The 21,408-nt window shown below is 38.5% G+C and overlaps 2 protein-coding genes across 6 annotated transcripts in view; one reads left to right on the top strand and one right to left on the bottom strand.

Moving 5' to 3' along the window:
* The window catches only part of DPY19L1 (dpy-19 like C-mannosyltransferase 1), a 236,060-nt gene that overhangs the window by 24,195 nt on the left and 190,457 nt on the right, over window positions 1-21,408 (bottom strand). The window contains exons 29-30 of one of the 2 annotated variants that reach the window (XR_014066788.1): window positions 15,957-15,992; window positions 3,344-3,454 (exon numbers count right to left, since the gene is read on the bottom strand). The gene's annotated coding sequence lies outside the window, so the exon portion shown is untranslated. The remainder of the gene's footprint in view (window positions 1-3,343; window positions 3,455-15,956; window positions 15,993-21,408) is intronic. The other variant, XR_014066787.1, reaches the window with a different exon arrangement.
* The window catches only part of NPSR1 (neuropeptide S receptor 1), a 151,102-nt gene that overhangs the window by 99,932 nt on the left and 29,762 nt on the right, over window positions 1-21,408 (top strand). For 2 of the 4 annotated variants that reach the window (XM_081534270.1, XM_081534271.1), the window contains exons 3-5: window positions 2,376-2,479; window positions 9,531-9,624; window positions 14,103-14,304. In XM_081534270.1, the coding sequence (XP_081390396.1) occupies window positions 2,376-2,479; window positions 9,531-9,624; window positions 14,103-14,304 (400 nt within the window). The remainder of the gene's footprint in view (window positions 1-2,375; window positions 2,480-9,530; window positions 9,625-14,102; window positions 14,305-21,408) is intronic. The other 2 variants (XM_081534272.1, XM_081534273.1) reach the window with 2 other exon arrangements.

The following is a 21,408-nucleotide window of genomic DNA, read 5'->3' as shown; positions in this document are numbered from 1 at the left end:
AGCTACCAGGGGAGCCCAATTTCAGTATTGGACCTACCAAATTGATCTACCCCCTCCCCCCACCCACAACCACTACAGCAACTAAAGAAGCTATGTAAAACACATGTTTGAATACATAAACATTTAATTTTTTCCCCCAGTATATGGAAAAAAAAAAAAGAAAGCTCCTTTAACTGGCACATAAGACCTTAAAAATCCCTGGATTCTTGACTCTCCAGGCCCATTTCTTGCCACTTTCAAGCACCTATTTTAGGCTTCAGCAACAACAAATAGATGTTGTTTCATATGCAAAAGCGATTGAGTTTCTCATCTCACTCTGTCTCACCTCTGTAACTTCATTCATGCTGTCATCTGTGCCAGAGTTAACATCCTTCCCTCCCTCTTCCACTGACCTGTCCAAACCTTTAGGGATCAGTTCAGGGGTCACCTCATTTTGACTTCTTCCTACAATACCCATACTCCTGCTCCAACTGGGAACCCACTTTCATGTTTGTAAGAATCTGTCAAAGGAGCACTAAAGACTGCTGTAAGCCTGTTTGGCTTTTCCAAGTATAACAGTTTCCTAGAATTGTTCACAGAAGAGATTTTAAAAGGCAAGAGTAATACATAGAAGTGATTAAGCCTTTCAAGTGTGCCCTTTGTTCCCAAGGTCCCATTAATTGCCATTTAGGGAAAGCTTATTTGCAATGTCCTCAATTACTTAGGCAACTAAATAGCATTTACCGATCAGATAGAGCAGCATTTGCTTAATAGCAAGTAACAAATGCAGTGGTACAGTCCATTGATAGTCTCCTCCCAGAGATGGGTTTATTTAAGTTTGAGCTCCAGAGGGAAATTGCTTTTTTTTTTTTTATTGGAGTACATTATAATTGTTCACATAACCACTTAGATCTAGAGACTGGGTTTTTTTTTCCTTATTTTTTAAAAAAATTTAGTAATAAATAAACCAAAAGAGCATATCCAAGTAACTCCAGTGTCCATTCCACTCATTCGAGTCTATTCCTGCCAGTAAAAGCTTCATGAAATTCCTAACTGATCAAATCACAACCCCACAACTCTGAAGACCCTGCTCTCATCTGACCTTCTCAACTAGAACACCTCTGACTACTCAGAATTGCTGTGAGATTTCTCTTCTCCAACTTTTTGGACAGTTTTGTGCTAGTTTCTATGTGCTTGCCAATGATTCTAATTGTTGTTACCTATAGAGAAACAAAAAGGAAGAAACAGGCAGAACACTGATGTTCAATATAAAAATGCCAGTTGGGGACTTGGCAAGGGGCAGGGAAGACCAGACTGTGGAAGGCTTTGATGCTAAACTCAGGGCTCAGACTTTATTAATGGTGACGATTCAGATAGAGGTTTTCAGGTCCTTGACAGAGTGTTATATTCCATGTCTCAAGTGGCTCTAAGTCAATGAATCCGTCTTAAGTTCTAGTCCTATCCATTAATCAGCAGAAAATCCCTGAAGCACTGATTTGAGAATGATTCTGGATCACATAATTAATGAGAGATATCTGCATAGAGGTACGGGGAGAAGGAACTTCTAGACACATAGCATATTTTGCCATAGCTCTGGACATCTATACAACTTATATAGTCTGCAATTATAGAACTGAGCACAAAGTCTCTAACATTGGTCTCAGATTTTGGCCTCAATTCCTTAGTAGTTTAAAAAATTAAGTCAATTGATCATGCACTTGACTTTGTCCAAAAAGGAAAGAAGAAGAAAGTAGAGGACGAGGACCATAACTCATGTAGGGCGGTAACAAGAAGTCCAAGTTGTAAAATGATGGGTGCAGAAATGAAAATTTTGAAAGGCTTCATGGGAATAAATATTTGCCTTTTCTCAGTTTTGCCTTATATTGGTGCTCACACTGTCCTTGGTTTAGTACAGGTCTAAATATCTTTAAAACTCCTCTTCTATGACTTAAAAGGTCAATTCTGTGATAATATTTCTTTTCAGTCATTACAAAAATCCTTCCTAAGTGGCCGCACCTGAGTGGCGACAGACTCTAATAATAAAATGTAACTCCTACCTTGCCTTACATTTTCTCTATTGAAAGTGAAAGTGAAAGTCACTCAGTTGTGTCTGACTCTTTGCAACCCCAAGGACTACCTTCCATGGAATTCTCCAGGCCAGAACACTGGAGTGGGTAGCCTTTCCCTTCTCCAGGGTATTGTTCCAACCCAGGGGTCGAACCCAGGTCTCCCGCATTGCAGGCAGATTCTTTACCAACTGAGCTATCAGGGAAGCCATTTGCCACCTAATAAATCAGAAAAAAAAAAAAAAAAGGCTCCAGGAATTCATTTCTACTGCAGCATAGCTGCAAATTTGAAAGAGACTAAAATCAACCACCTTTATGTGTTTTTGTTAGATTCTTTCACAGGACTGGTTAACATCTTGACAGATATCATTTGGAGATTCACTGGAGACTTCATGGTACCTGACCTGGTTTGCCGCGTGGTCCGCTATTTGCAGGTATGTAGCACCTTCTAAATATGATGAGACAAACTGACACCAAAATTACCTCTTGGATTTTTCATAAGGAAAATAGTATAAAACCCTGTACTCTGATGCAACAAATTGCTCACTTCTTCATAGTTGAAAGGACAAGCAAAATTTATAATATTTTTCATGTTTTTTGTTTGTTAAAAATAATAACATATATAAAGAAAACACAAGTAAGCAATAATAAGAACATAAGCATTCCTAGTTCAAGCATTAGGTAAAATTTCTGGGTTATTATTCTTTTTGACATATTCTGGCTGTCTTAGTCCAAGGATGCTAATATAAAAATGCCATTCTGACCTGGAGAATTCCATGGACTATATAGTCCATGGGGTCACAAAGAGTCAGACATGACTGAGCAACTTTCACAGAGTAGGTGGCTTATAAGCAACATTTTATTTCTCATAGTTCTGGAGGCTGGAAGTCAAAAATCAGTGTACCAGCCTGGTCAGGTAAGGGCCTTCCTGCAGACTGCAGACATCTCATTATTTCTTCACACATCATGACCAAATGGGATTTATTCCAGTATGCAAGGCTGGTTCAACATTCAAAACTCAATTGATGCAATTCATAACATCAGAAGGTAAGAAAAGATTATATGATTATATAGATGATTATATATGATTATATATGTATAATCATATATATGATTATACATATATATATGTAATCATATATATGATTATATATGATTATATATATGATTATATAGATACAGAAAAAGCATTTGAGAAAATCCTATACCCACTCATAAAAAAAACTCTCAGCAAACTATGCATAGAGAGAAACTTCCTCAACTTGATAACAAAAATCTACAAAAAACCTACAACTAACCTCAGACTTAATGGTGAGAAGCTAGAAGCTTTCCTCTTGAGACTGGAAATAACACAAGGATGTCTCCTCTCACACTTGTATTCAGCATCATGCTGGAAGTTCCAACTAATTCTAAATGACAAGAAAAAAAATAAAAAGTTACACAGATTGGTACAGAAAGATGAAATTAAAAACATCCGTGTTCACAAATAACTTTGTCTATGTAGACAATAAAGTGAAAACCAGCAAGGTCACAGAATACAAGGTTAGGGGATGACAGAGGATGAGCTGGCTGGATGGCATCATCAACTCAATGGATATGAGTTTGAGTAGGCTCCGGGAGTTGGTGATGGATAGGGAACCCTGGCGTGCTGCAGTCCATGGGGTTGCAAAGAGTCGGACATGACTGAGCAACTGAACTGAACTGAACATACAAAAGTTGAGATGTTTTTTCATATACCAGCAATAAACAATTTGAAGTTAAAATTAAAAACACAGTACCATTTATGTTAGCACCCAAAATATGAAATATTTAGGTATAAATCTAACAAAATATGTGCAATATCAATATGAAGAAAACTGTAAAAACTGAAAAAAAATCAAACAATATCTTGAAATGTATAGATATTCCATGTTCATAGATAGGATGACTCACTATTGTCAAGATGATAATTCTGCCAGTACGATTTATAAATTCAATGCAATTCCAATCAAAATCCCACCAGGTTATTTTATAGATATGGACAAACTCTAAAGTTTAAGTAAAAGACACAGAACAGTCAATACAATATTGAAAAGAAGAATATGGTTGGAAGATTGACCCTATCTAATTTCAAGAATTACTATAATGCTGCAAAAATCAAAACAGCCTGATACTGGAAAAGAATCAACAAATAGATCAATGGAACAATATAGAGGGTCCAGAAAGAGATACACACAAAAAGTCTAATGGATCTTTAACAAAGGATCAAAGACAATTCAATGGAGAAAGGATAGTCTACTCAAGAAATGCTGCTGGAGTCACTGGATATCCATTTGCAAAAATAAATAAGTAAGAATCCAACCACAGACTTCACATCTTTCACAAGAACTAACTCAATATGGATCACAGATTGGAATGAAAAATGCAGTACTATAAAACTACTAGAAAATAACATAGGAGAAAATCAGGGGACTTTGGGTCTTTCTGTGATTTTTTTTAGATATAACATCAAAAACACAATCCATGAAAGAAACAATTGAAATTTGGGGTTTTATGAAAATTTAAAATTTATTCTCTGCAAAAGACACGGTCAAGAAACTGGAAAAATAAGGCACAGAATTGGGAAAAATATAAAAAACATATATTTGATAAAGAAATAAAAGTGAAAGAAAGAAAGCGAAGTTGCTCAGTCATGTGCAACTCTTTGCGACCCCATGGACTGTAGCTTACCAGGTTCCTCTGTCCATGGGATTTTCCAGGCAAGAATACTGGAGTGGGTTACCATTTCCTTCTCCAGGAGATCTTCCTGACCCAGGGATTGAACCCTGGTCTCGTGCATTGTAGGCAGACGCTTCACTGTCTGAGCCACCAGGGAAGTCAAAGAAACAAAGAAATCCTCAAATAACAATAAGAAAATAAACAACCCTCATCAAAGTGGTCAAAAGACCTGAACAGATACTTCACCAAAGAAGATCTACAGATGACAAGCAAGCATATAGAAAGAATTTCAATGTTCATTACTTAGGCATTAGGAAATTCCAAATTAAAACAATGAGATACCATTACATACCTATTAGAATGGCTAAAAAATTTTTTTAAACTGATGATACGAAATGGGACTGAGAATATGTAGCTATAGGAAGTCTCATTCATTTTTTGTGGAAATGCAAAATGGTACACTTTAGAAGACAGTTTGCAATTTCTTATAAACTTGAACATACTCTTACCATACAATCTAGCAATTGTGCTCCTAGGTATTTACTCAATTGAGTTGACAACTTATATCCACATGAAAGTCTGCACAAGAATGTTTATAGCAGTTTTATTCACAATTGCCAGAAATTGAAAGCAAGATACTCCTCAGAAGCTGAATGGATAAATAAACCCAAATGAGCTATCAAGCCATGAAAAGTCATGGATGAATCTTAAAAGCACATTGCTAAGTGAAAGAAGCAAGTCTAAAAAGACTATGTTTGTGTGATTATAACTGCATGACATTGGAAAAGGCAAAACCATGCAGACAGTAAAAAGATCAGTGGTTGCCAGGGATTTGGAGGGATTAAATAGATAAGGCACAAGGGATTTTTAGGACAGTAAATCTCTTCTGTATAACACTGTAATAAAGGATACATGGCATTATGCATTTATCAAAACCCATGGAACTGTACAACACAAATAGTGACTCTCAATACAAGCCATGGACTTCAGTTAATCTTAATGTATCAATATCAGTTTGTTAATTTTAAAAAATTGACCACACTAATGTAAGGTTTAATAAGAAGAGAAAGTGTATGTGTGTGTGGGGTGTGGCTAATATGGGTACTCTCTGTTTTATCTGCTCAATTTTTTCTGTAAAACTAAAATTGTTCTAAAAGATAAAGCATATTGATTTTTTTAAAGTCAGTCCAGAGATTCTACTTTACATGAATCCAATCTGGCATTTTTCTAAATAAAAAAATTTAAGTTTTCTGCATTTAAGTCTCACTTTTCTACAAGAATTTTTTTTCTTTTTTTTGTTTCATATTTCCTAGGTCATTTTTGTCAGAATTGAGGGTGGGATAGTGAGAATTTAGACATATGTCCTCAAGCTTCCATCTGTTCTCCAAATGGTATCCCATATGTTGTTGATGTGTAGAATTTTCATTGTTGACATTTATGAATTGACTATAATTGTACTTTAATTTCCTTTTTGACTCAAGTTAATTATAAGGGTGTTTAAATTTCCAAGTGATATTTTAAAAAAAGTCCATGATACTAATTTCAGCTTTCATTGCTTGTTGTTTTAAATTTGTGAGTTGTATAAATTCCACTTTTTGGAATATATTCAGGGTTTTTTTTTCCTTGATAGCTTAGTTTATGATTAATTTTTGAAATACTGCTTAGATATTTTATAATAATGTGTATCATTCTTAGAGTTTGTTTAATTATTTCTACCTATGTATTATTGTACTTGTTTCCTTCATAGAACTTCAAACATTTTAGTTATATATATTTAGTGTTACGCTATTGTTACATTTAGGTTTATTGATACTCTGTTGCCATTGTGGTATTGTATCTATTATAATATAAATGATCCCTTCAATCCATGTAGTACTAATTGTTTTGAATTTAATTTGTCTAATAGTACTACTGCAATGAATGCTTTCTTTTAGTTTTCAGTTGCTCAATATACCATTGGCCATCACTCTGTTTTTAAACGTTGATAATCTTTTGGTTTTAGAAGTTTCTCTTCTAAATAGCATACAGTTGGATTTGGGGAAGAGTTGTGTAAACAGTCTTTGTTTCAGTGGAGGACCTCAAGCCATTCATTTTTATTTTGACAAATAGTGTTTGGTACTATTTCAGTCATATCATTTCAATCTTTCTGTGTTAATTTTTTATTCACTCATTTTTTTTCCTTTCTATATATTTGGTTATAATTGTGGTAGGCTGAAAAATGGCCCCCCAAACATTTCTAAATCCTAATACATGAAACCTACGTATGTTACCTTATATGGCAAAAAAGACTTTGCAGATATGATTAAGTTAATGATTTTGAAATGAGAAGACTATTCTGAATTATCTCAATAATTATTACTATCGAGTCCAAAGGCAAACATACACATCCTTGTAAGAGTGAAGCAGAGGAAGATTTGACACACAGACAGAAGATGCACTGTAACCATGGGCTCAAAGATGGTATTGGTGTGACCACAATTCAAAGAATTCTGGTGGCCACCTAATGCTGGAAAAGACTAGGGAAGAATTCTCCCCCAGAGCCTCGAGAGGAAGAGTGGCCCTACCAACACTTTGATTTTGACCCAGTACAACTGATTCTGACTTCTGGTCTCCAGAAATACAAAAGAATAAATTTATGTTGGTTTAAGCCACAGTGTTTGTGGCAATTTGTTATGGTGGCCATAGGACTCTAATAAATCTTTTTTCTCTATTTCTATTTTACTCTATCATAGCTTATCTTTAAAGTGCAATACATCTCTATCAAAGTAAAAACAACAAAAAAGATGTCTACAATATCTAAATAGAAATTTGATGAAATTGCTTTCCTTCGACTTTCTGCTCTCATCCAACTCACCAAATTTTCTCCGAAATATTATGTAATTATATTCATAGCTATTCTATAAACATTTTGTGTTTTTCTGGCTCATTGCTTACTATGGCTTTAGTATTATGTCATTTTCCTCTTCTTGAGTACTTAATTTCAAAACAATTCTCAGTCAGCAGAAATGTTTCTTCAAGAAAGATTTTTTTCCAAAAGTAGGTGATGTTTTCCTTCTACTTATATGTAAGAAAATTATTCTGTGCCTTGGTACAAAAATATTTACCAAATTTTTGAATCACAATTTTTCTTTCAACACTCATTAATGTTTTTGTTCTGTTTTCTGGCATTTATTTTTGTGGTGAGGAGGCATGGCAATTTGAGGTATATTTCTTTCTGATAATCTTTAACATTTTTAAAAAAACAAAAACCCCTGTCTAGATGTTTGAAGACTCCTGAAGTTAAATATTCTTTTTGACCATGTCTCAAAAGTAGATATCTTTTTATTAACTCTTCCTGCTTCTCTGGCCAGTCTGTTGTGACCTTTCCTCCTGCCCCAAGTCCTGAATTTGTGTGAGCCAGTCATCTCACTCAGCACAGCTGCAGATGCCACGATTCTCATGACTGTCTCATCACAATGTTCTAACCCATGCAGTTCTCCCATTGAGAGTTCTCTTTCCCATCCTTCTCCTCAACTCAGTGTGGCCAGCATTAACAATTCTGAATCCATGGATCCCACAAAGAAATCCCAATTTTCTCTGAGGAGACAGTCGTCTTATTTTTGTTGTTGTAAAAACTGTATGCCATTTTTCTCTCTGATCACTCGTCAGCTTCTTAGCAAGATGAGAATTTCTTCTTATATCCCTCAGGGGAGGCTTCAATCTCTGGTCAGTATTCAGAACACCCTCTCCATGGCACCTTCTGCAACACAGATGCTGGGATGTATATGTGGCAGTGTTACAGACATAAAAATAATAAAGAACATCGATGTAGCTGATTATTTTTCTGAGGCAGGGAATTAACAAAAAGGTGCAAATTCAGACAAAGGTTATTAACAAAGTCATGTTATTCCTATTTCATCTAAGAAGAAATTCAGACACTCACCCTTAGACTTCAGTCTTCGAGTTACTTTCTACTCACTATGAATTTGACCGAAAGTTTACAAAGCAGTGATATGGCTAGACTCCAGGTAGAAATGAGGCTCAAAGTTATTGGAAAATTTTCCATCTTGATAATCCTTTCAGATATATTTCATTTAACTACCATTTGAGTATGCTCTTCACAGAAGAGATATTAACCTCTTAAACCAAAATTTTCTTCTCTGCAAAGTATGCAAATACCACTGTACACAGGATAATTAAAGGACATGGGTAAGCTTAATAAAAGAGGGTGGGAAGGCAGAAGAGGGGACCCAAAAGCTGCAGCTTTTGGGTGGGCAGCTCTGCTGCAGAAGTGGATGAAGAAGGGGAGCTCTAAGAGTGTCAGCCCAGATGGTGATAAATGATTCAAAACAGCACCCGGGCTCCTTGAAGCCAGATCCCTCCTATCATCTCTCAACAACTCATGTTGATAAAAGGCAAATGAATGTTTGTTTCTAATTATTCTGGAATGTCAACTGTAGCAGCGAAAATTAGTTTAGCTTTAAAAGTCAATCACAAACAAATGTACCGCGCAAATGTCAAGGGGGACTGATCTTTGGAGAAATGTGGAGCCTCCAAGAAGCCAAGCTAAAGAGTGAGCAAGTGAGAACTGGAGGCACTCTCACCTGTCACACCCAGCAGTGCAAAGTTCAGCACCAAGAAGAGCCGTCTTCTGCATGAGCAGGAGTCAGGCATTCCTGTCCATACTCTAAACCTCATCCAGCCCTTGGTTTGGTGCCTAGGTTTCTAAATAGCACAAAATGCTCTTTCCATGATGTGCGTTTCCTCACCTTTATGAAACCACTCACCTCCTCTCATTTCTGTCTTCAGGTTGTACTGCTCTATGCCTCTACCTATGTCCTGGTGTCCCTCAGCATAGACAGATATCATGCCATCGTCTACCCCATGAAGTTCCTGCAAGGAGGTGAGCAGGCTCAACCAAGTACTATCCTTGAGTGAGGGTTTTTGCTAATATTATCCTCTTAGTAATGGCTCTTTTCCTCTCCCTTTCTCCTCTTCTTGCCCTTCCTTCCCCACTTCTTGAATCTAATTGTCAAAAAAGACAGAAAAGAAACTTGGCTGCCTGGGAAAATGCTGACAGTTGGCCTGGATGGCCAAGAGCTGTGAGGAAAGATGCTTTGCTGAGCCCACTCTGTGACCGTTTACCTTGACACTGATGCTTCCAGCTTTTTTTTTAGAGTAGAGTTGACACACATAACTATCCAAACTAAGGAACACTTCCACTTCAACTTGCTTATTTTCCAGAAAGAAGCATTTTGCCTTCCTTACCCCACAACCATGGAAATAATTGGAAAAATGTTTTAAATTGATAATTATAATGGAAATAAGGAAAACCCTCTTTGATCCAGAGATAGTGAAGAATCCCTGAAAGAAGGAAGCAGACGGGTCAGGGGGAAGGCTGAAGGCACACAACCCACAGTACACACAGATGATGCTACAGCAATGAGGCAGAGGTCTTCCTAAATAGATCATGGAAATGCCTGGAGCAAGACAGACTCGGGGAAACTGGCAGGGTGATTCTTGGAGTACAATGAGGACCTTTTATCACAGCACATCTCCCTTCCTGCTGTCCTTCCCCTTCCCAGATGTGCAGCAAGGATGAACATCTCTGCTTCCAAGTAGTGGGGACACTGGATTTCGAGAGACAGGGTGGGGCCCTGGGGAGCAATGACACCTTGGAGGGATGGTGGATACCTAGTCACAGGACTAATTGTCCACTGCTCTGCCCACAGGCAGAGGTCACTTACATCTCTGACCTCCAAAAGCAAATAAGAGTCCAAAGTACTTCACTTTCCCAAGCAGGCTGTGAAACTGATAAAATGAAGAACCTAACATGAAATCTTGTCTACAAAAATGAGGTGCAATCAAATATCATGAAAAAGTGTGATAAAAGCCAAACTGTACAAAATAAATAATATGTTTAAAATACTATTCTGCAGAATTTACACCTAAGGAGACAAAATTAATAGAGCAAGCAGAACTTTAGAATAAGTAGCAATAATGTCATCAGATACTATTAAATACATCAGGCAGTACTGACACAGATAGTTTGGATGGCAGCGTAGCAATACCTAATTAAAATGTAAAATGCACAGCCCTTTGATACAGAAGTTCTACTTCTTGGTGTCTTCTCTGGACAAATGCTGACATGTGTGCATATATACACATGTGTTGTGTATTGCAGCATTACTCAGAATATCAGGAATTCAATGCTCACCTTGGTGTACCTCAATGGAGGAATGGCTAGCACCCTATATAGAAGTTTTAATAGCTTAGGTTCATTGATTGTGTACTATGTACTAGTCATGATTCTAAGTTCCTTGTATATGTTAACTACTTTAATCCTCACAATAGGTCTGTGATATAGGTTCTATTATTATTTACTTCTTAGTCTGGGCAATTGCAATTCAAAGAGTTAAAGAAGTTTGCCCAAGATCACAGTTAGTAGTTGCAGGGGCAGGATTTGAACCCAGATGGTCTGGGTTCAGCTCAGGTGCACTCAACTACTATATATCTTGTCTCTCAGTGAAGAGGTAGGACAGCCATGGAGAGAGATATGCATCAACATGAAAATGTCTGCATCATATTTTGAGTAATAAAAACAATATATATGCAGTATGTACATAATATAACATTAATACAAAGAAAAACTCAAAACAATACTAGATATTGTGTAGAGAGAGAGAGAAAAGCAGGAAAGAATGCAAGAAATAGGGAGGTCTCAGAATAATAAACAATTGCCCACAAAAATGCACACCAACTAGTACTTACCTCTGGGGGTGGGAGTTGGAATCTCCATAGTGACCACAGGGACTTACATGCCATTAGGTAACTTTTATACCAGCAACACATCAGTGTGATGTGAAACCAATTTTAAGATAAAATTGATATCTATTTCCAAGGTTGCATGTGAGTGTGTGTGTGAAGGGGTGCAAGCTGCACTAAGCTTTCTGGACACTGTTATGGTCTAGTGATTACGGCAGAGAAGGAAGTAGGGGAGGAAATGGGGTAAATGGGAGAGACATTTTATGATATGTGTATGCAAAAGTATGATATATTTACTCATCCATCTACTTATTAACACCCAGTAAGCTCTGGGCAGGATTGCAGACAATGTACAAAAAGACATCTATACCAGTGTATTTCAAGGTGAAGAAATTGAAAGAAAGAAAACATAAGTATAAGAAAATGTGTGAGGTGTGTCCCAGGACATTTGCTAGAGGTAGAGGCTTTGCAATCCATAGCCAAGGGGGAAACATGGTGAGTTACATGTCTAACCATATTCATTAGCTAAAAAACAAATCAGCTATTTAGGTTATGGAAAATACCACTGGTTCTGGGAGATACTGCCCAATATTATGGATTGGTCCCTAAATTACAGGAAAGACAGCAATGAATATTATAGTGTTCTTTAAAATATGGAAAGCAATTTATTTCCTCACTATAAAATTAATGGAGGCTTCATGTAGGGCACTTGGAAAATAATCATCTCTAATAACTTCAGGGAAAGATGCAAGCTTGGAAACAGAAATTAGCCACTTTCCCTTCCTCCGCCCAGTTCCAGCTGAAGTCATGGAAGAAGCATACAAATAGGAGGGCACCTGCAGCTGGGAAGGGAGCGGAGGAAAGACGCCATCCAGAGACCAGAAACTTCAAGGAATTCCCAGCACATGGGGATCAGATTAAACATAGCACGGATGCCAAGCCCCCTAGGAAAGCTGCATGGCCTTGCAGGAAGATGAAAAGATCCTCACGGTTATAGGATGAGGTAGTCGGTGGAACAGGGTGGAGGCAACTGTGTGCTAGAGCCATCTTGGTGCTCCAGCTCCTCGGAATATAAGGGGTGAGGGGCAGGATTGAGAAGGCAGGCAGAAGGAGACTCCCCACAGAACAGCACAGAGAATGGAGCCTGTGGAGGCCGGCAGGCACTCTCCTGTGACTGAGTAAGCACATGGCAATGGCAACACCAGAGGAAGGAGAGAAGAAATGGGGGGGGGGTGAACACATTTTACTGATGCTTTTCTGCTTTTTACTTAAGTGGTAGTTTCCTTAGCCAGCAACTCCAGAGGAGTCATCGATTTTAAAGCTCTTTAGTAAAGTTAAATGTGAGAATATTTAGGAAAGCATCAACCAATAATGAAGAGAGACATCCAGTGCCAGATATTAAAATATAAAACTCTGTTAATTATAACTGTTTACTACTTAAAGTCACTGATATCAAAGAGCTTTCCTGAGTTTTCAAGCAGGAGCAGGAGAGTCCCCACCCCTACTGGATTTCTGGATACATGTATGTTCTTTGTAGGTGAAGATGGAGAAGCTCTGTACAGGTAGTAAAAGCAAGACCTGGAGCTGACTGTGGCTCAGATCATCAGCTCCTGATAGCAAAATTCAGGCTTTAAACTAAAGAAAGTGGGGAAAACCACTAGGCCAGTCAAGTATGACTTAAATCAAACCCCCAATGAATATACAGCGGAGTTGACAAATAGATTCAAGGGATTAGATCTAGTAAACAGAGGGCCTGAAGAACTATGGTCAGAGGTTTGTGATATTGTACAGGAGGCAGCGAACAAAACCATCCCAAAGAAAAAGAAATGCAAGAGGCAAAGGGGTTATCTGAAGAGGCTTTACAAATAGCTGAGGAAAGAAGAGAAGCAAAGAGCAAGGGAGAAGGGAATGTTGGTAAGACCTAAAAAGACTGTATTATAATTCCACTTTCAAGAACTCAGGTTGAGACTGAGTGGTTTGCCCAAGGTGAAAACATCACATCTGAAAGAGCCCAAATCTGGTGTGTGGGGTCAGAGCTACCAGACTTCAGGGCTTGGTTGAAAAACCTCTGCTCTCCAAACCAAGCCCGATGTTCTTTCTCTGCCTTACCGCTCCTCCCTCGTTCCTTCAAACAAAAGAAGGCTGTTAAGCATTTGCCAAACAGCTTTCAAACACTGTCACAGTGCTTCATATTGCTAGGTATGTGGGAAGAATAACAACCAGATCAAAGGCCCCATCTCTGCCTTTCAGAATGAGCAAGGCACCAGAGACAAGCGTTTGCACAGCAACCTGTCAAATGTACGTGATACAAACTGAGCTCTGTAGTGCTGTAGGAATGCGTCAGCATCTCAAGTCAAACAGGTAAATCAGGGAAGAAGAAGCGAAAGAGAGATTGAGCCAAGCAGTGCTCTAGCTTCTGTGATTAAATTCTCTCTTTAATCCTTGCATCGGCCCTAGATGCAGGTCCTATTACCCCCACTTTATGCATGAGGAAACTGAGGCTTCGAGAGATCTAGAATTCCTCTCCCACCATGATCTTTTTCCACACCAGACTCCAAGTGTGCTCCCAGAGGCTGTTTCCAGATGCCCAGGCATCCTTCTCTTTTCTTTGAGCAGAAAAGCAGGCCAAGGTCCTCATCGTGATTGCCTGGAGCCTCTCTTTCCTGTTCTCCATTCCCACCCTTATCATATTTGGGAAAAGGAAACTCTCCAATGGTGAAGTGCAGTGCTGGGCCCTGTGGCCCGACGACTCCTACTGGACCCCGTACATGACCATCGTGGCCTTCCTGGTGTACTTCATCCCCCTGACAATCATCAGGTAAGAGGCCAGCAGGCCAGACACATGCAGGGGCTTTCCCAGTTTACCAACTGTTGTTCTCTTTCCTTCCAGGACACTCATCGCTCCTAGTGTCCTTTGGGGGACTGGCTAGGAGACCAGATCTTATGTAAAGCTACCATATGCTAAGCTCAAGTCCTCCAAAGTGGAATAAGGAGGAGGGAAATAACATTTTCTGATTATGTGCTATGGGGCAGGCCTTGTGAAAAGTGGCTAACAATTATCCCATCCAACACAACTCTATGAAATAACTACTATTATTCCCATTTTATAAATGACAAAACTCAAGCACAAAGAAGTCAAGTAACTTATTCAACATAACGTGGGATTTAACCCCAGGTTTGCCTGATTTCATATCCTATTCTCTCTCCTGTATCATGCAACTTTTCAAATATAAGACCTAGTACCAGTTTCAGAAACCTTATAATTGAAAAGACAGACACACTTGAAACAAAACTGAAAAAAGCAAAAACACAGTACACACGAAAATATGCTAGCATGTGTATTCAATGAAGACAAACAATGGCAGGGAGCACTTCTTGGAAGCGTCCTTCAAAGGAGGGAAGCCTTCAGACAGAAGAAGGGGAAGGTAGGGAGAGCAGGTTACCTGGTGACTAGGGATAAGAGTACGTATGGTAACTGAAAAGGACAGGGAGGCAGTGCCGATGGAAGAGAAGCTGACAATAAGCTCTTTCTGGATGGGGTGAGGCTCATTGTGAAGGGCCTTAGGAAACAAGCCATAGGCTGTTCCCTTTGCCCTGCAGCCAATGGTGGGCCAAAGATGGTCTTTCAGTAGAGAAGATCACAACCTCCTGGACAAGACAGGGTCTCCCTTAGTCACATCACAGGATCCTCTCTGAAAGGGTGGCTCAGCACAGGTTGGTGGGATTGGGAACAGCAGGGAGATAACTGGCTTGTTAAGTATGTACATGGGACTTGCTGATTCTGCACCTCTTGAGTGTTCCCAAGTCTACTATCAAGTGCCACATAAGTTGTCCTGGGCAAATGAAGATCAGCCTTTGTGTTTCTATATTAATAATATAAATAACACTGTGGTCTTGGTACTTAAAATTATTCATGAGTCCCTGATTATTTCCTCAGAATTCATTCTAATGGAATTGCTAGATCATAGATGATGTTCATTTTAAGACTTTTGATGCATATTCATAACCTGCCCTATAAAAAATGTGTATTCCTGCCAACATCAAACAAGAGCTCTGATTTTTCTTCCCTTAACCCAGGGAAAGGTGATATCATTTCTTTATTAAATCTTTGCTGATCACAAAGGTTTAAAAAAGTATCTCATTGTTTCCAATATGCATTTCTTGGATTAAGTGATTGGGTATTTTCAAGTGTTTTTTGATGTTATAGGAATTACTTGTTCTTGCTCTTGGTTCATCTTTGTCTCATAAGATGCTACAGCTGGAAAAATGTTATCCATCACATAGTCCAGCCCCTAAACTTTTCACAAGTAGACCTAGGGCTTAAAGAAGTGAAATGACTTGCTTTCCATCAAAGGTAGACAGGAGCACAGTGATTCCCATGGGCAGCCTCTCAACCTTTCTGAAATTGGATATTGTCCAGTCATCTCTGCTGAGTCCACGAGTTAACATCTATATTATATTTCAACTTACTGCTCTCCTCTTCACCGAGCAGGATCTGGAAGGAAGCTGGAAGGGAAGATGAAAGTTATTTAGACAGTCGATCAAAGGTAGGTAACAGACACATTAAAAGAAGCACAGAAAGAGGCCAGCTGCAATGGTAAGAAAGTATTTGGAAGGAAGCAAATCATGTTGTCACAGGCAACTGACACATTGATTTCGGCAGCAGCAAATATCCCTGCTTCTCTCCTGATTGTTCTCCCATCAGTTCCTGAAATCAGTCAAAACCCCTGTTCCTTCAGGGTGGATGCTGCCCTGAAGCACAGGCTCACAATATGCTGTCTGGCCAGATCCCTCACTCAGGGCTTTCACGGTCGGGAATTTCCCTCATTCATTCAAGCTGCCTCTTCTCCAACTAGCCTACAGCCTAGCTTGTGCATTTTTGTAGTGTCCTTGGAAAATGCAAAGTCTAACTTAATGATTAAAGGGGGTGATTTCACAAGTTCCTTTCACTCAGCCCTTGTCAGACCAAGGCATCAGTAAATCCTGCTCCTTGATGCTTGCTTCAAGCCAGGGCAGGACCATGAAAATGCAGAGTGACCTTGCTCCGTACTTTAGCTCCCCTGAAGCGTTTCCTACCTACTCAGTCTTTATCTTCCCTCTTCTGCCTCTTGTGGTCAGCCTTCTGCAGGAGAGAGTTTCTCTCTGGGAGGATGCACCAGAGCAAATCACCTGTTCTTGAACAAGGACCAGGCACAAATGAACTTTTGTGAGGCATTTGTTTTTCAACTAGTTTGAGGGATAAGTTGCTATAATTTCATCTGTCTCAGAGGTAAAGAGCAACTCTTTTATTGTTTTCTTTTTTTCTTAACTACACTTTGGCACCCTGAGCTTGATTCTGTTGCTAGTGACTCTTTCAGGTAAGTTTAAGCTCTTAATTCCAAGACTGAGTAGACGAAATAAACAACTCAAGTGTTCACTAGTTTTATTAACCATGACTCATGCTTTATTGTCCCTCATGCATGATACATTTATATACAGATATATATACATATAAATGCATATTCTTACCAAAATGATTGGCAAAAAATACATATATATTGTTGTTGTTTTAATTTGCATTTCTTTCATCACAAATGAGGTTGAACACATTGAATACCACTTCATTGAGTTATGCAAGCCCCTTTGCCATGACAAAGCTATGATCCATGAAGGGGAATGCATTTTATATGTTCATTATTATTTTTGGTTTTTTTGCTTTTTATCTATTCATTTATTTTTGGCTGTGTTGGGCCTTCGTTACTGAGTGCGGGCTTTCTCTAGTTGCCGTACAGCAGAAGCTACTCTCTAGTTGCGGTTTGTGGGCTTCTCATTGCGGTGGCTTCTCTTGTTGTGGAGCATGGCCTCTAGGCAAAGGGCCCTACTGTAGCTGTGGTGCGTGGGCTCAGCAGTTGTGGCTCCCGGTCTCTAGAGCACAGGCTCTTGAGTTGCAGCACATGGGCTTAGTTGCTCAGCAGCATGTGGGATCTTCCCAGGTCAGGAATTGAACACATGTCTCCTGCATTGGCAGGCAGATTCTTTACCACTGAGCTACCAGGGAAGACCTATTTCTGATTTTTAAGTAACTTACCTATTCATATTCTTTTTCTCCATTTATCTTACTCTCTCTCGAGATATTTTTATACAAAAACTTTTCCTGTTTTTATATGATTAGGATATTTCCCTAGTTTGTCCCTAGTTAGCCTTTTCATTTTGAATATGATTTTATTTTGCTTTCAGTTAGTAAGACTGACATAATCAAGAGAAGGAGAGAAATTATGAATAACTAAAATTAGAAAGTCAAATGAATCAGTTTGAAAAAAGAATCATAGGAAAGTACTTGGCAAAAGTTTATATAAATGCATATGAAAAAAATGAATGAAATGTAAATGGCTTTTTGGTAATATATAAACATTTTACATTTTAGTGTATACACATCCACTCACACTTTACATTTTTTATTTCTAGTCTCTCTTAGGAAAGAATAAGTTCATTTCACAAACTTACCTATATTTTAATTTAACTTTTAAATGATTTACTATTTTACTGATTTGAAAATAATTTCAGTTTTGGGAGCATGTTAAAAATATCACTTTAAAATTGTTTTATTTTATTGTGATCTCTGATTTTGAGGTTTTACTTAATTTTTATGTAATATAAATTGGAAATCTAAGTTAAATTTGTTTTTTTTAAATGCTGGGTCATTCACTCTAACATTACTTACTGAATAATTTACCTTTTCTCTATGATATGAAATGGTAATTGTATCATATGCATATTTATATTATAAATGTTCTTACTGTTTAGGAGCTTTCTAGTCTCTTCACTTTATTTTGTTTTTGTTGTCTCTATTCTTTATATTAGGAGAAGGCACTGGTGACCCACTCCAGTACTGTTGCCTGGAAAATCCCAAGGACAGAGGAGCCTGGTAGGCTGCAGTCCATGGGGTTGCTAAGAGTCGGACACGACTGAGAGACTTCACTTTCACTTTTCATTTTCACTTTTCACTTTCATGCATTGGAGAAGGAAATGGCAACCCACTCCAGTGTTCTTGCCTGGAGAATCCCAGGGACAGAGGAGCCTGGTGGGCTGCCGTCTATGGGGTCACACAGAGTCGGACACGACTGAAGTGACTTAGCAGCAGCGGCAGCATTCTTTATTTTTAGAGAAACCTTTATATAGTAACCTTTTTCTTCTTTAATATGTTGTAAACATTTCCCAAGTTTTTCATTTTTTTACTCATTTTGAATATGTTTTCCTTTTTCTCACATGAAAATATGCTTAATAGCATTTTTCTCATATCAAACTGGCAACATTTTTAAAAAGACTTGGGAGTGAGGGACACAGTAGGAGGCAGAGAGTGAAGTTTTTTACAACCTTTCTTAAAAAACAATTTAATAAAATACAATGAGAATCCTTCAAAAGTTTATACAGCAAAAGAAATCAATGGAGAGTTTCGGATTAGCAGATGCAAACTATTACATATATGGATAAACAACAAGGCCCTACTGTATAGCACAGGGACCTATATTCAATATCCTGTAATAAACCATAATGGAAAATAATATGAAAAAGAGTATATAACTGAATCACTTTTCTGTACAGCAGAAATCAACACAACACTATAAACCAACACACTTCAACAAAATTTTTAAAAAGTAAAAATTTTTTAAATAGAAAAGAAATCAATCAAAAATGTCCAAGTGGAAGAGGAAATTACATGGTTCTGATTAAAAAGTACTACCTTCTGAAGGCATCCCCTTCTCATTAAAAAATATCTGGGAATATGAAATAGAATGCATGCATAATATTCCACAGTGTGGTTGAATATGCTTTCATTTTGTTTCCAGTTAGTAGAGATTGACACAATTAAGAAAAGGAGAGACCACACAAATAATTAAATTAGTGGTTTTTCTGCTACTAATATTACATTGTTTTAATGACTGTAGCTTTATATACATTTAATATCTGCTAAGACCATATCTATGCCTTTTTTAGATTCTAAGGCTATTCCTGGGGAAGCTGCTCACACACTCTCCTTGCAACCACTACTCCAGCCAGAACAAGCCATCTGAACACCCCACACTCCTCTCATCCCTGGGCCTTTGTGCACATCATTCCTTATGCCTGGGCACTCCTCCAGACTCACTCTGCCTCACTTCCAGCAAAATGATTCACATTCTTTCCGTCTTATTTCAAAGACTGATGGAGCTGTCTCTGCCAATCCTAGGCCACATCCGACCTCAGCCTGTCCAAGCTGCCATTAAGGCTTCATGGAAGTGTGATTGCCTGCTTCTGCAACTGTATCTCTTGAGCATGTGACTCTTGTCTCAATCTCTAGACTTCAAACTCAGCACATAATGAACACTTTGTAAATGTTAGATTAAATAAACAATGCAGACCTGACTGCTGAACTTCGTCAATTAGACAGAAGTGTTATGTCACTCCATCCCTCTCTCTTTCACACACACAAACACACACACACACACTTAGTATGGAAATTTCTGGTTATTTAATGCCTAGATCAGTTTCTGGCATATGGCAGATACTCCATAAATATATGTGAACGGAAAGAAGAGAGAGAGAGGAAGAAAGGCAGAGACGGAGGGAAAGAGGAAGGAAGGAGTCATACTGTCAGGGGCAAACTCTCCTGAGAACTGTGTGTGGATAAAGATTTAGCTGATCCATCACTAATTCAATCAGGCTCCCAGGACCTGAAACCACAGTGATTGACAATAAAGGCAATGCATTGTTTTTCTGGGTCACCAAAACTCCTGTAGTTTCAGAATTTACTTGACTTGTCTGACTGTTGCTGGGAAAGGTTTTTAGCCCTGCTGTAATTGATTTACTTTAGCTATGGTTATCTTCTTGCTACCTAATTGATTTCTTATTCTCCTATCATTTTTACTCTAGGAGATGAAGGTAGCGGCATAAAAGATCCATAGCTGACAACTGCAAAACAATAAGTGGAAAAATGCACATTGGTCATGATGCACTGATTTATATTATGTGAAAAAAATCCATTTATGTTGCTGTGGGGAAAGCCCCATGCAGAGGTCAGCACAGGTCTGTGGACTACAAGGTCATGGTAGAAAAAAGGGCCCAAGATATTAGCCAGCACTGTCCATGGCATGAGGTGTCCAAGGCCCAAGTACATTGTCTGAGGGACGGCAAGAGTTAGGTGTTTTGAAAAAGCCACCATTACTAGCCTGCTAGGTCATGGTAGATGCTCATATTTGAATTCCCCATATCCATTCCACTCTAAGCTGCTCATGGCAACCCCTCCCCATAGCACGTGAATGCTTCAGATCTAATTCTAGGTAGTGAAATGTGAGGCAGTGTCTTTTGAAGAGCTTTTGGAACGATTTCTCCATTTTAAGCAAACAAAACACTATGAAATGAAAAATAAAAACCTTCCTTCCCCTGTTTCCCTCCTCAGAAGCAGCAGTGTTAAGAACTTCATATACACCCTTCCAGGACTGTTTAATTCACATACCAGCATACACATATGTACAGAAACAAATTAAACATACCGAAGGACATCTGATCTTTGAAAAAAAAAAAAAAAGTTGATCAATCGCTTCACTTTCCTGTTTAGAGCCATTCAGTGGATTTCCATTGTTTCAGGACAAAAAGTCCAAGACCTCTAACCCTGTACTCAAGGCCATGTGTGACCTGGTCTGTGCCTCATTCTCCATTCTTGTTTTAGGGCACACGAGCTGCCTTCCTCACCATGCTTCAACCACTCTGGCCTTCTCTAAGATCTTCAAATGGGCCTAATCCCTCCTGTCTCAGAGACTTTGCACATGCTGTTCCCTCCGCTTGAACGACCATCTTATTTTTTTTGCATTTAAAAAAAACATTTTATTCTTCAGATCTTGGCTGAAACTACATCTCTTCTGGAAAGGCTTCCCTGAAGCCTTTCAAGCCAAGCCTCTATTACATA

The sequence above is a fragment of the Giraffa tippelskirchi genome, chromosome 10, assembly GCF_054371585.1.
Source record: "Giraffa tippelskirchi isolate mGirTip1 chromosome 10, T2T-mGirTip1v1.2.pri, whole genome shotgun sequence".
Taxonomy (NCBI): domain Eukaryota; kingdom Metazoa; phylum Chordata; class Mammalia; order Artiodactyla; family Giraffidae; genus Giraffa; species Giraffa tippelskirchi.
Note: the sequence above shows the minus strand (reverse complement) of the source record. Positions and strands in the feature narration are given on the sequence as shown.